General features: G+C 36.3%; 1 protein-coding gene across 3 annotated transcripts in view; it reads left to right on the forward strand.

The window, feature by feature from the left end:
* LOC139696360 (DNA repair and recombination protein RAD54B-like) overlaps positions 1–12,859 on the forward strand; it is a 30,223-nt gene extending 17,364 nt beyond the window's left edge. The window contains exons 10-18 of one of the 3 annotated variants that reach the window (XM_071595097.1): positions 2,623–2,828; positions 4,770–4,922; positions 5,433–5,591; positions 5,716–5,842; positions 6,025–6,184; positions 7,303–7,429; positions 8,650–8,898; positions 12,092–12,200; positions 12,848–12,859. In XM_071595097.1, coding sequence (XP_071451198.1) covers positions 2,623–2,828; positions 4,770–4,922; positions 5,433–5,591; positions 5,716–5,842; positions 6,025–6,184; positions 7,303–7,429; positions 8,650–8,898; positions 12,092–12,154 — 1,244 coding nt within the window. In that variant the 3' untranslated portion in view covers positions 12,155–12,200; positions 12,848–12,859. Of the gene's footprint in view, positions 1–2,622; positions 2,829–4,769; positions 4,923–5,432; positions 5,592–5,715; positions 5,843–6,024; positions 6,185–7,302; positions 7,430–8,649; positions 8,899–12,091; positions 12,282–12,847 lie in introns of those variants that run through there. The other 2 variants (XM_071595096.1, XM_071595098.1) reach the window with 2 other exon arrangements.
* The last annotated feature ends 1,208 nt before the right edge of the window (positions 12,860–14,067 follow it).

A 14,067-nucleotide genomic window follows, 5' to 3' on the forward strand; every position in this document is an offset into this window, starting at 1 on the left:
ATTTCATTGAATGAGATATTTTACTTAGAGTTTCCTGTAATGTTTCTGTTGGTCTTTAACGCTTTTAAGCACATTATGTAGCATTTTGTTTTTCATACAATGATTTTAGTGCTAACCTAAGCTTATTGCTGGCTTTATTGTGACAGTATTTATTAAGTAATTTGCAGTAGTCATATACTGATCCAAGATCTGTGTACAAATGAGTTCTAGTCAGCTGCCTATGCTTTTTTTGTAGTCTATAGCCAATGTCTTTTTTTCTCAACTGTGTAAAATTATACAATATGCAATTTTATATTGTAGGAGGGCATTAATTTTCTGTATTTTTGTCACTTTTAATCATCAGTGGCTGGTTATGCCCCTAGGTCTACTCAACCATGTAATTATCCATGGTTTTAGTAGATGCTTTCTTTTATTGAGGGCATCAGCTTCCAGGTCCTGGAAGTTGATTTATCCTCCATAAATATTGTCCCTGTGTCCTATTCCATTGTCTGGTCATTGGTGTAGTTAATCTTCATTGCTCCTTCAAAGGGGTGTGATCCATTTTAACGAGAATTTTCTGATTTTTGTTGGAAGTTGACTTCTTAGACTGTTTTTAGTGTGTTTGCTGGCCTCATATACCCGTGAACAGTAGAGGATGTAGATAATCTCTTAGAGGGACGAGGGTATTTTCAAATATGAGAAAAAATAACTTTATAGCCATTTTCTTACAAAGACAGTTGAAAATTATATTAGATTTTAATATAATTCCACTACTTTGGGGACTGCAATATACCCTTCCATGAAGGAGAATCTTGCTTTTAACTTCCTGGTACCATAGGAAATTCTAGTAGTTCCCCGAGGTCTATGGGCTTTTGGTAACTTTGCCTATTGTATCTTGACTCATTCTTTCCTTTTCATTCTGTTGGGAGTTTTGAAGTGTGAGTTTCCCAACTGGATTCCAGGTTTGGGTTGATGTCACCATGCTCCCCATTTCCTCCTGGATCCTTTATTTCCTTTTTTTTCCCTCCCACTTGCTGATTTCACCACTTGTCTTTGTTTGTGTGGCAATTGTTTTAATCCTAGTTACAATATTCCTCACTGTAACGGTGGCAGACATCATAATCTGAACCTTCTAGTCCAAAACCTTATACATGGGAAGGCTCAGAAGTACCCGGCCTGACCTAGAGATGCTGGTAATTGTTTGAAAAATATCACTGTTTTAGAAAGTATGCAATCTTTAAAGCCTATGTTTCATGCTTGAAGACGCTATGTTGTTTAGTATTTGTTTGACAGCCATCAATAGTAAACGTTTTCAATGAATTCGTGAAAATGGAGAAAATTGGTCATTGTTACGTCATACGATACTTTTATTTGAAAGACTTCAGCCCAACCAATATAAAAGCTGAACTGGATTCTACTCTGGGTGAGTCTGCTCCTTTGTTTACAACAGTAAAATATTGGGTAGCAGAGTTTAAACGAGGCCGTACGAGCTGTAAAGGTGAGCATCACATTGGTCGACCAAATGAGGTGACAACCCCAGAAACAGTGAAGAAAATCCGCAATGTGATACTGGATAATCGTCAACTGAGAATATGCAAGCTAGCATAGTAGGCATTTCAAAAAGGGCAGAACATCGCATGTTAACTGAAAATTTGGATGTGAGAAAGCTGTGTGCCAAACAGGTGCCACGTTTGCTCACACTCGAGCAAAACCAGTGTCGTGAAGATGTTTCAATTGAGTGTGTAGCAAGGTTTCATGGCAACGAAGCATAATTTTCATGCCGTTTCATAGCCACGGATGAAACATGGGTCCGTTGCTTCACACCCAAGACAAAAGAACAATCAAAACAACCGATTCAAAAGGGAGAACCGGCCCCAAAGAAGGCAAAGACCATTTCATCTGCTGGTAAGGTCATGCCATCAGTCGGTTTTTTGGGATGAGCGTGGGATAATTTTCATTGACTATCTTGAAAAAGGAAAAACTATCAATGGCGAGTATTAGGCAAGCTTATTGTAACATTTGAGCGAAGAAATCAAGAAAAGCAGCCGCATTTGGCTAAGAAGAAAGTGTTGTTCCATCCAGACAATGTACCAGCTCCCAAATCCATTATTGTAATGGTCATCATTCATGAATTAAAGTTTGAATTACTACCTCGTGCACCCTATTTGCAAGATTTAGCCCCCTTGGATTATTTTCTGTTCGCAAACTGGAAAAAATGGCTCGGTGGTAAAAGATTTTCAAACCATGAAGAAGTGATGTTGGCAGTTAATGGCTATTTTGAGGAGCAAGACAGTTCTTATCATAAAAAGGGTATCGAACTTATTGAACATCGCTGGGAAAAGTGTATAGAGCTGAAAGGAGATTATGCTGCAAAATAAATTCTTTTTTTCCAAAATTTTTGCGTTTACTTTATTGGATCAGGTACTTCTGGGATTATCCTTGTATGTCATGATATATTTACCTCCTGACTAGTTGCTATCCTCCAAAGAATCAAGTTGGTAAGAATAACAATATTGCTTAATTCCTAATATTTAACCCTCTTGAGAGATATTACAGATAAAAATTTCTATTTTTGAACGAGGTTTTTATTTGATTAATCATTCCATTTATCAAAAAGAATCTGAATGACCCATTCTTTGACAGAGTTTCGAAAACATTATGAACTCCCGATTTTGGCATCGAGGCAACCACATTGTTCAGAAGAGAAAAGACGACTTGGAGAAACAAGAGCAGCAGAATTGAACAGCAGGACTGCATGGTTCATCCTACGTCGTACCCAAGCAGTCATTAATCAATACTTACCGAAGAAGTTGGAGGCTGTAATATTCTGTCGTCCATTTCCTCTACAGGTACTGTGGTTTTCAAAATAATTTTAGATAATATTATGTCATAACCAAGGCTAATAGTCACATTTTCCCAGGTGTTAATTGTTGGTGGATGTTTTCAAATGTGCATTACTCAAATAATGGTGTTGCATGTTTATTGGTCTAAAACTCATGGTTTTTCTAAATATGCTCACCCCACAATGGTATTGTTTGATTGTTGGGATTTCAAAATATTGTTTTGTCATGTTTTAATGAGTGCTTATTGATGCTTATCCCTACTGCACATTTATGGAAAATCATGACTTTTTCCATGCCCTCAAAGTGGTACTGTGTTTGATTCAGATTGAAAATACCAAATCTGTGCATCTGTTACTGACTTGGAATCCATAAATTATTAAATTTACTCAGCAGAATTTTCAATGTAGTCAAACTTTGCAAACATCCAAGGGAAATATTAATTAATATAACCCTTTTCATCAGCTTTAGCTAAAAATGTCAATATCACAACATTAGCGAATCAGATGATTGAATTTTTGTTTTTTATTCGAAAGTTGAAAAAGTGCAATATCTAAAGAGCAATCACTTTATACCTTTATGGATTGACCTCTCATTATTGAAAATCTGATACAATTACAAATACTGAGTTTATTGCATGTATTCCATAAGTTATTAAGACTGAAAATTTACGTAATTTCTGCATCTTTGCCAAAATCATAGCCTAGTGAACTTATTTAATTTACCTTACCATCCTGATGACTGAACTGTGAAACATATTAGAGTTCTTCCCTTTCTATTGTATACATACAAAACCTTAACCTGAGTCCTTTGGGTTTAATTTTACATGAATGTTGTTCAATTAACGAATATAGTCAGTGTTTTGGAAAAGGAAATTCAGTTGGCTGGTTCAACATGTTGCCTCATGCTCATGAAGAGGGTGATAGGGCTAGTTTTCAGGGCAGGTAAGTAAATTACCAAGAGGCTCTGATTTGTTTCAGGAAACTGGGTGAAGAGTATAAGGGGGTGGGAAATAAGATACAGGTGTGGCATGGATAGCAATAGTAATGTGATGGAGCCAACACATGCCTCCTTCAAAATATATGCTTTCCTTTCGCCCATTCTTTGGTCCACCACCTTTTGAGAAGGGCAACTTCCCTTTCCATTTTCTCTTAAAACTCACAGTCATTTTGCCTTCCAGGATTATCCCAAGAAATACTTCAATTACTAGTGACGTATGATTCTACTGACCCAATCTTGCCATTTACTTCCCACACCCTTCCCATCCAGTTCCCCAATGCATCTGAAACATTATGTGCAATGGAAATATTAACACTTATGCTTCATGCTGACTAATTTTGAAAAGGCTATGCATGCTTCCTCTGCCTTGTATTTATAGATATTTGCTGTGTAATTCCTATTAAATGTCATCATAATGCTGGCTTATAGACAAACAGTCACCAAACTTTATTTAATATTTTATTAAATATAGATTTTAATAAATTTAAAATAAAATTTGTTCTAACCAAAGGCATATCCTTGAATCCAAAAACATGGGATCAAGATGGACTTACTAGACTGCCTGTGTAGAAAATGACTGCCACTGCACAATATGGTTAAATTGCAGATTTTTGTGGGTGGAGGCTACTTACAGAGTTAAAAACAAAAAAATAAATTTAATCTTAGGACATAGTTCAAGCTCTATATAACTCGCATATACATATGATACATATCTCTAAGAAAATGTCTTGCCCTTGTTCCTTTCCATTATCCCTTTGGTCAAAGTCATCCAAGTAATAACTGGATATATGCCTTCCTATTTCTATGAGGCTTTATTTCTTTCGTGAATCACAAAACCATGGATTGGATCAAGATTTAATTCTGGGAAGTCAATAGCATTATGTATTTTTTTGAGTTTACAGGACTGCCCTCCACTTCCTTTTATTTTTCTTTCTTTTCATGTAAAATAAGGTTGAGCTCTACAAATCAGCTATTGCCTTTTGGGAAATGCAAACTAGGAAAGAGGAAGAGCCTGAGAAAGGAATTGCTCATCTCTCAGTTTTGACAGCCCTGAAAAAAATTTGTAACCATCCAAAACTTATAATGACACATGATGCTGAGGATGTAAGTTAGTAAAATTAATAATTGCCAACCAGAAAATTGGTCTAGTTTTCTGATAGCTAAATTAAAACTTAATTAAAATACAAATGCATTATTATCATTTAGACATTAATACTAGACAATTTTTGGTGACATGTTAGTCCAAGGGGAGAGTGCTGGGCTAATGACTAGGTGATCCAGGTTCAATCCTGGGAATGCCTTTGGGCTTCACTTGAGCTGTGTATTTTTTGGGTACCAGATCTCCCTGGGAAACCATAGGCGACACAGGGGTAAAACCAGTCCCAACACACTGATGTATGAATTTCATGCATCATGTATGGCTTAGTATTAGGTGAGCTCTACCCTCACCTATCTAGCCAACCTTAGGGTTAATAAATTTTGTTTTTGATTAGATAATTTACTTTTAATAATACTTACCAGAAACTTAGAGCTTGCCAGAAATAAGTACTCAGTATTTAAGATTCTAGATCACATGTACATAAACAGATACACTCTTCATTTGATCTCTTCAAGGCTGGAGTTTTGAAACATCTGCAGAATGAGTTGAAATGCTGTGATAAATCTTTTGAAAATCTTAGTGATCATTCAGGAAAATTATGGTTTGTTGAGAATATGCTTCATGACCTCAGCCAGCTAAAAGAAAAAGTGATATTGGTTTCTTATTACACTAAGGTAATTGTAATGAATTTATTTGAGCTACAACTGATAGTTATTTCTTGTCATTATCATTATAATTCACAATCCTCAAACCTTAAATTTTTCAAATGCAATATAGGGCTTTATAAATCAATTTCAGACCTTGGATATCTTTGCTGAATTATGCAAGTCTAGAAACTATAAGTTCTGCCGATTGGATGGGACTGTACCAACTGCTAAAAGAATGGCTATTGTAGACTCTTTTAATAACCCAAATGGAAGCAACTGTGAGTATTGTAGATAATGCATGGGTCAATGCATCTTTAAAATTGGTACATTATATGGTGAACTTGTGTTGGCTTATAATGCAATATATGAATATAAAATTGTTTTGAGTATTCTCCTCTTTGGAAATGCTTTGACTGTGGTTTAGCGGGCAAAACCTCTTATGGTGATAATTTTTTTTCAGTTGTGTTCTTGCTTAGTGCTAGGGCTGGTGGAGTTGGACTAAATTTGACTGGGGCTTCAAGACTGGTACTTTATGACTCTGACTGGAACCCGGCCAGTGATCTTCAAGCAATGGCAAGAATATGGCGAGATGGACAGAAGAGATCTGTTTATATTTACAGGTAATCTTTTGTAAATTTTGCAATTGCCAATTGCATTTAGCTTTCAACTTATATATCTGATATTTTCTGGTGTAAAAAGTTTATGGTAGTCAATGATTCATTTACGGAGAGCCAAAATTCTAATTCAAACTGTATGTTTGCCAATAATATCATGGGCAAAAACTGCATTGTTTCATTATTTTTCTCTGAATTCCTTAGTATTAGTGGTTATTAATCAAAATATTTATTTACCCCAGCTCTCACTCTGAGCTAGCGTCTTAATTGCATTCAAGGTGCTGACATCCACATTTCTGTTATATACTGTAAATACTCACTTATTTTCCTTCCCTTATTCGATAATTACATGAATTCCTCCATCTAACATTATTTTCATCAAACTCAAGCCTACCTCACTTGCAGTATCCTGGTCCCTACTTGAGTAGCTTTGTGGAGAACACTTTGAGTGAGTACAACGTCCTTCGGATGGTACGTTAAATTGCAGACCCCTTGGCGCCTATTGACTAAAGTAGGCTAATGCCGACGCCAGGTTTCTCTCCACCCTTCCTTTCCCACCCACCTCTAATGGTGCAAATGACCTTAGCTGTCGGTTGCCTCCCATGAAAACTACTACTACTACCTCGCTAGCATTAATACCCTTTTTATATACCCAAAGCATGGCATCACCCTCAAAATATGTTTTATTCTAAGTAGATTTTACAATAATATTGGAAGAATCAACAGACTAGTTAGTATTTTCTTAATATCTTTTATCATCATTCATCAGATAATTTCTCCAGAAAACTTGATAATGGCCAGTCATGCTGTTGTCCTCTCTTTACCACTAGGAGATTTATGCAGTTTACTGACATACCTGTGTGGAATCATTCATATTATGTTAATACTCAATGGCTCTTGTTAATAAATTCATTATTGTTTGATTAAATGTATCCTTTTTCTTCTTTGAAATTTCTCCATAATCCATTCTAAAGAGTTTTGTCTATTTGAAACAAAACTCTCATTTAAGATTTCTTTAAATCGTATATTATTTTATCAAACTAAGTGTTGCTGTTGACCATAACGTGGCTTATGTTCAATATGTGCTTGAATAAAAATATTTCATTTCCTTGTGTACCTTAAAGGTTGCTGACAACAGGAACAGTTGAGGAAAAAATTTACCAGAGACAGATTAACAAAACTGGTTTGAGTGGTGCAGTTGTTGATCCCCAAAATCCCAGTGGCATTAAACTTTCATTGGAAGAGCTAAAGGTGAGTGAATGAAGTTTCCATTTTTATTGCCAGGGCATAGCCAGAGCACTTAAAGGAAAGGTAAAGGATGCTGGAGCCTCCCAATTAGTTGATTTTTTTGCTAATATCTTGGTCGAATAAAGTTAAATATGCTCATGGGAAATATGTCAAAATATAGCTTATATAATAGTGGAAAAATAACCATGTTACGTCTAGTTCAGTAACGCTTAGAAATCTGATTACTGAGCTAATTTAGCAAAAATATCTCCAACAAGCATACTAACAAGACTTGTGAATTGCATAATTTTGGAAATCTATTGGAAACTTTTACTGCTGAAACTGTTCTCTGACAATTTTTCAAGTTACAGAGATATTCAAATCCGAAGGTTGGTGGAGGGGAAACATGCAATTAGTTGAGCCCATGGCTGATATCATTTAATGTACATTTCCCTAAGTTACAGTTTCAGTGTATGTAAAAATTGGTTGCCTAACTTGTATTTTAACAATACTAAATCCATGAGATTCAGTCAAAATTACTCAAGCAATTCATATCTGAGCTGATTTAAAACTGGTGGGAACTCATCCTTTTCTGATGTGCCACAATTTAGGGAAAACTTATTAAAAGGTCATCATGTATACAAACAATCACCCAGAGATGATGTAAAAAGTGCACACCAGAAACTTGAAAGATATCGTTCATCAGTAATTATTATCGTTCAGTAATAAAATCAAAACATAACGCTAACCCTTACTTCATCAACAGTGCCTCTGATAAATACAGGGCTGCCTGTGTGATTATCAAGAGGGAAAAGAGGGACATCTAGAAATTATACCCTTATCCCTATTAATCCAGAAACTTTTAACAGCTCTTTTTTCAATTCCGTGAGCATCATATTATCAAGTATTACAAGTCCAAGGTGCAACCCTATGACAGCATCAAAAAGTATCCTGTCCCTCTTTGATTTCAGTGGTGCTGAGTCACAAAAAAGAACATGATCAATGTTGTAAAAAAAAATTTTAATTCCACCAGTCTTGGCATCAATTAGAAAGGTATTAGGAAGAAACTGCTTGTCAAAATATCACATTTTTAAGTATCATTTGCCTTTGCACTCCATTTTTACTCTCCACTATTTTTACCTTTAAAAGTTTAAGTATTTCATATATGTACATAGAAGAGTCCCTGAGTATAACTTTATTACCTTTTGTTAAATTTACAAGGCTTTTTTTGATTCCATTTTCAGGATTTGTTCACTTTTCATGAGACAACATCATCTTTAACTCATGATTTATTGGATTGCAAATGCCTTACCTCAGGTGCTAATAGAAAGGACAGTGTATTAGCATCTTCTCCAGATGAAATAATGGATGATGATGAAAGAGAGTGTCAACTGGGTATGGTTGTCAAAACATCACAGAAGGCTTCTCTTCCAATTAGCCAGCTAAACAATTGGCAGCACTTGTCGCCTCCATTTGAAGATTCTCACATTGAGGTTAGTTATTACTCTTGCTTTTATACTTTCAAGTGCATGAGCAACTATTATATATACAACTGTGTTCAAATTTGTCGTGTATTTGTCTTTGTGTATGCAACTGTATTTGAATTTTACTCTAGTTAAATTTCCTATGTGCATATAAATTTAATTTCTTGAATGCATTAGGTTAGATTACAGTATAGCCAAAATTTATTTTCTTAGATTTACCAAATATTTTTCTAAATATAAGGTATATTTAGCTAAAATCTTGTGAAGATAAAAACCTTGAAAGTTTACAGGGTACAGTGCTTAAATCCAGGCAAATGAAAATTTTGTTTAAAAGCAAATTTATTTAAAAAAATACAAATGAAAATCCTTTTATATACAAGTAGTGGTATCTGTCAAGAGTAATATTACTCAATGTAACCCCCTTAAGCTGCAATGACCACCTCCAATTTTTTCCTGAATCGATCGCACACACTCTTTAAAACAGTACTGTCCATATTTGCGAATGCTGCTACAATAACGGTGCGTAGAGATGCAACATTAGGGTGCTTCATTTTATTGGTAACTCTTTCAACTACGCTGCAAACATAATAGTCAAGGGGGTTCAAGTCCGGGCTATTCGGGGGCCAGAACTCCTTTGACCAGAACATGTCAATGTTATCTGAGAGCCATTTTTGGACCAAATGACTCGTATGAGCAGGTCCACCCTCCTGTTGAAATACATATTGTCTCCCCAAGGCCACAGTTACCATCCACGCAGAGGTAGTTCTCGGGCTGGACTGCGTGAGAGACATTTTTGGCTCAACGTTTCTCTCCCGTTGCAGGGAGCGTCTTCAGGAGCGAAGACGCTCCTGAAGACGCTCCCTGCAACGGGAGAGAAACGTTGAGCCAAAAATGTCTCTCACGCAGTCCAGCCCGAGAACTACCTCTGCATCTCTCAACAGCTGCGAAAGCCTACGATCTACAGTTACCATCCACGTTTTCAGGGCATTCTTCAAATTTGCAGTTAGACTGCTTTTGTGGTAGTTTGTCCCTTTTCAAAGTAATGTGGCGACATGATATACTCTCACTGGACACAACACCTAGGAAGTGAACACTAGCTGGAAATTTTGTTCGAGGAACAATCAGGTCGTCCTTAGGGTTTTGGGCAATCTAATGATAATTTTTCCGGTTGATCTTTGCATCAACGGTGAAAATTTTTTCATCAGAAAAGAATCTGATTTGCCCTGCAGATTCATTTTTTAGAGAGCACAATAGCAGGTTGCAGTGAGCAATCCCCTTTGTTCTGGCAGCCTCAGACAGCATGTGTCCCACCTTTATTGTGTAGGACTTGTATCGTACGTCCTCCTCTGCCATCCGACGCATTGTTTGCTCGCTAACATTCAATTCTGATGCCGATTTCCTCAGCGATTGCCCCGGCTCCTCTGAATTCAGCGCCTGAGCCTTCTCGACAACTGCTGCTGTTTGTGACATGCGTTTCTTGCCAGTTTAGTGAAACCTTCCCCGTACTTCTCCGAAGCATTATACTCAGTCACAATATCGTTAACAGCTGATTTGTGGTACCTGGAGAATCGAACTATTTCACTGGGTGAATGCCCTGTGTGAACACTTTCTATAATAATGACTCTTCAATTGTACTCTGCACTTGTACGTAACATCTCGGCCATTTTGCGGTCATGACCGTTTACTAGATGCCTATAGCTTTCAAGAATGCCACTCGTGACCTCTGGTGAAGCTATGATTTGGCGGGAAATTCAAATTGAAATTTGTCCAGAGATAACCACCGCACCCTGTATTTTCCATTTAACATTGAAATTGCAAGTGATCTATACTATATCCCTAATAGACGATGGCTGCAGAAAAAGCATAAACAAGATATATTTACTTGAAAATAAAAGTTATGATATTTTTATCAGTTTTAAATGCCTAAATAAAACAGGAAAAATTTCCCTTTGACCGTATATGGTTTGGCATCAAACATGTTGGCAAAAGAAAGTACATGCATAGGCAGCAATCCACTGAATTTATTCATGATATTGCAGCTGTTTGCAGGAAAATAAATAACCTCTCAGGGGTATGACGAGTATCAGGTATTCCAGTTATACCAGTACACCAGGATGGCCACTTGGGTAATCAGGAAGCCTGGAATTACTCAATTTCTACAGAAATTTGGGGGAAAATGGTAGAACTTTTTGAAAATTTCAGTTGTTAGATATAAGAACCTGGCATTCTTCATGAAAGTGATGTTCTTTTAGGTTTTAAGATTACTTCAGGTTAACCTTAGACCGCTTTGTTCATGCAGATTGCGGAAAAAACAAAAGCTATAGTCCTTGGTGATACCAGTGGCATTGAGGGTAAAAGTCTGGAATAAGCCTGAAATAGGAATCCATCTGATACTGACCAATCCTTACATGTTCATGCAGTTTCTTGTAGGGAAATCAATTCCTCATAAGTGACAGCCACAAGTACAGGGTGCGGCAACATAACTTCCTTTTTTGGAAGCATTTTGCATTTTAAAAAAAGAAGTTATGTTGCCGCTCCCTGTATAAAGCACATTCCTAATAGAAGCACTTTTCCATGATTTATAGGGGGGCTTCAGAAAGTTATGGCATGAATATGCCAACATAAGAGGTTTGTTGAAGCCACTCATACGTGTGTACTTGGGCTCATTAATACCTTATCTTTATGGGGAGGGAGGTGCTCATGAACTTGGAATTCTGTTGGCCCTTGAAACTTACAAAATGTGCCATTAATAAGAGAGTATTTGATATTTCTGGCTTTCCCTGTCGTGAGGAATTAATTTATCAGTAAAAAACAAAGAGAATGTATGATGAATCCTTCAATGAATGAATAAGTATTATCTTACATTAATGCTCTCTGGGTGTGGTGATCCTTGGCAGTGGATTAAAATTCCCTGTAAATCAACACTCATTTAATCCTTCCTTTTACGTGTGCATTTGATGTCAAAAACTGGGAAGCCTCAGGAGAATTTTTCCTACATTATTAAAGTGACAGGGCCTGCAATAGTTCATTCTCCCCCTTTTTTTGTGTGTTTCAGTTTGATCACATCTGTGTGTGAAGTAGGCTACAGTATTTTTATTAATTATGATATTTTAGAATCCTAAAGTGCAAGTTTTTCTAATTTGTTTTTCTATGTATTAAATTATACATATTAGATAACCATCTTGCTTGAATCTTTTTTCAGGATATGGGCTTCTCATTCATACCCGATCATATCACTTTCATTTTCCAAAGTTCTACCTCATAAGCAGACTTCAACTGGGCTGTGATTGATGCATTTTATTATTGAACTGGCATGTATTATCATTTATGTTACTCACTTTAAAAATTATATTTATTATGCAGTTACCTGCCTTGAATTTTTTCAAGTTCAAATTTCCACCTGATAAAAATTCTACTCTATAATGAAACAAACTTTATAGTATTCTGCACTTTCTACAAAATCACAGTGTCTCCATTTCAATTCAAGGTGCAGATATCCTGACGCAGAAAAATTTTCTGCAAGAAGTATAAAATGCAGTGTTAACTTTTTAAGTATTTTTATATGCTTATTAAAGTTGAAAACAGTTATAGGGAAATGAAAGTACCCAGATAAAATGCTTAAAGTATTAATATTACCCACTTAGCATTTTCTTTTAAATGATGGCTTCAGGTTTCAATTAACAAAATGAGGGAATGATATTAGAATGACTACTAACAGAAATATTTAAGAGTAACCAAAAATGTATGTGATGGGAAACATTTTGAAGTAGGCATTTAACTAATCATTCCTCATATCAAAGAATAGAAGTGGTGAAAATATGCTGAGATGACTGATATCATTCCTTCCTAAGTTCAAACCGTAAATACAGCTGTAGCTGTTTGAATAAAGATGTATGGCCCTGGGATAAATTTCCCCCTTCATCTTCCCCAAAAATTATATGCTCAGTATTGTTTCCAGCTTATATACGAGGGTCATCCGGAAAGTAGTACCCGTTCGTGCCGCATGAAGTGCTGACGACGCGAGTAGCCGCTGGACGAGGTCAGATAGCTTCAGTGGCTTGTCTGCCTTCTCTGAGCCAAGTTGCGTGACGCTAGCATTGCCTGTGTTGTTTCTGTGATTGTTTACAATGTTTAAAAAAATTGAGAACGCCGCCAGTTGTGAAGTGAGGGCAGTGATTAAATTCCTCAATGCAAGAAACGTTCGCCCATGTGATATTCATCGCCAATTAAAGGAGGTGTATGGAGACAATGTAATGGACGAGTCGTCTGTTCGGCGGTGGTGTCGCAACTTCAACATGGGGAGGGGGAACACACACGACGATGAGCGTTCGGGGAGACCGTCTGTCATTACAGACCAACTGGTGAGCTCAGTTGACGAATTCGTGAGGAACGATCGGCGCGTCACAATTGATGACATCTGTGAGCATTTTCCCAATGTTTCTCGAACAATTGTTCATGAAATTGTTAAACACCATCTGCATTATGCAAAAATTTGTCCAAGATGGGTCCCTCGCGTATCTCAATGAGCTGGCGGCGAAGGACTATGCAGCAGGAATACAGAAACTTGTCACACGTTATGACAAATGCCTTAATTTGCTTGGAGATTATGTTGAGAAGTAGTTTAAAGTATCCTCTTTCAAATAAAATTTTTTATGTTTGTTAATATTTACTTTTGTGTCTTTATTTCACGAACGGGTACTACTTTCCGGATGACCCTCGTATTATATTCATGCCATAGTACGAGGTAAGCTCCACCCTCACTTATCCAATCAACTTCAAGTTGATGACTGTGATTAAGTGATTTTGGCAGTAACTTATAATTGTCAATTCCCTGACAATTGTCAATTCCAATGCCCTGATTAGCACAAATATATATATTGTACATATTTGAAAAATATGGGTAAGTATAAATTGTTTAGTTTGCTCATTTGATCATGTTATAATTTCTTCAAGGGTTTAAGTGCATTTATTTTAACAGATCATTTATTGTGGCTGGGTAATTATTTTTAAAGATACAGGTACATAATATACAAAGATAGCATTTGTTTAATTTCAACAAAAAACAATCAGAATTAACAATGATAGAGAACATTCAAAAATAGGATAATGGAATGATATGGCTTAACCTAGGATGTAGTACATGTTAACATAGTAAGAAATGTATCAGTAAGTTGTTTA

This window comes from Hetaerina americana, unplaced genomic scaffold, assembly GCF_022747635.1.
Source record: "Hetaerina americana unplaced genomic scaffold, ioHetAmer1.1.p SCAF_7, whole genome shotgun sequence".
In the NCBI taxonomy this organism is placed as follows: Eukaryota; Metazoa; Arthropoda; class Insecta; order Odonata; family Calopterygidae; genus Hetaerina; species Hetaerina americana.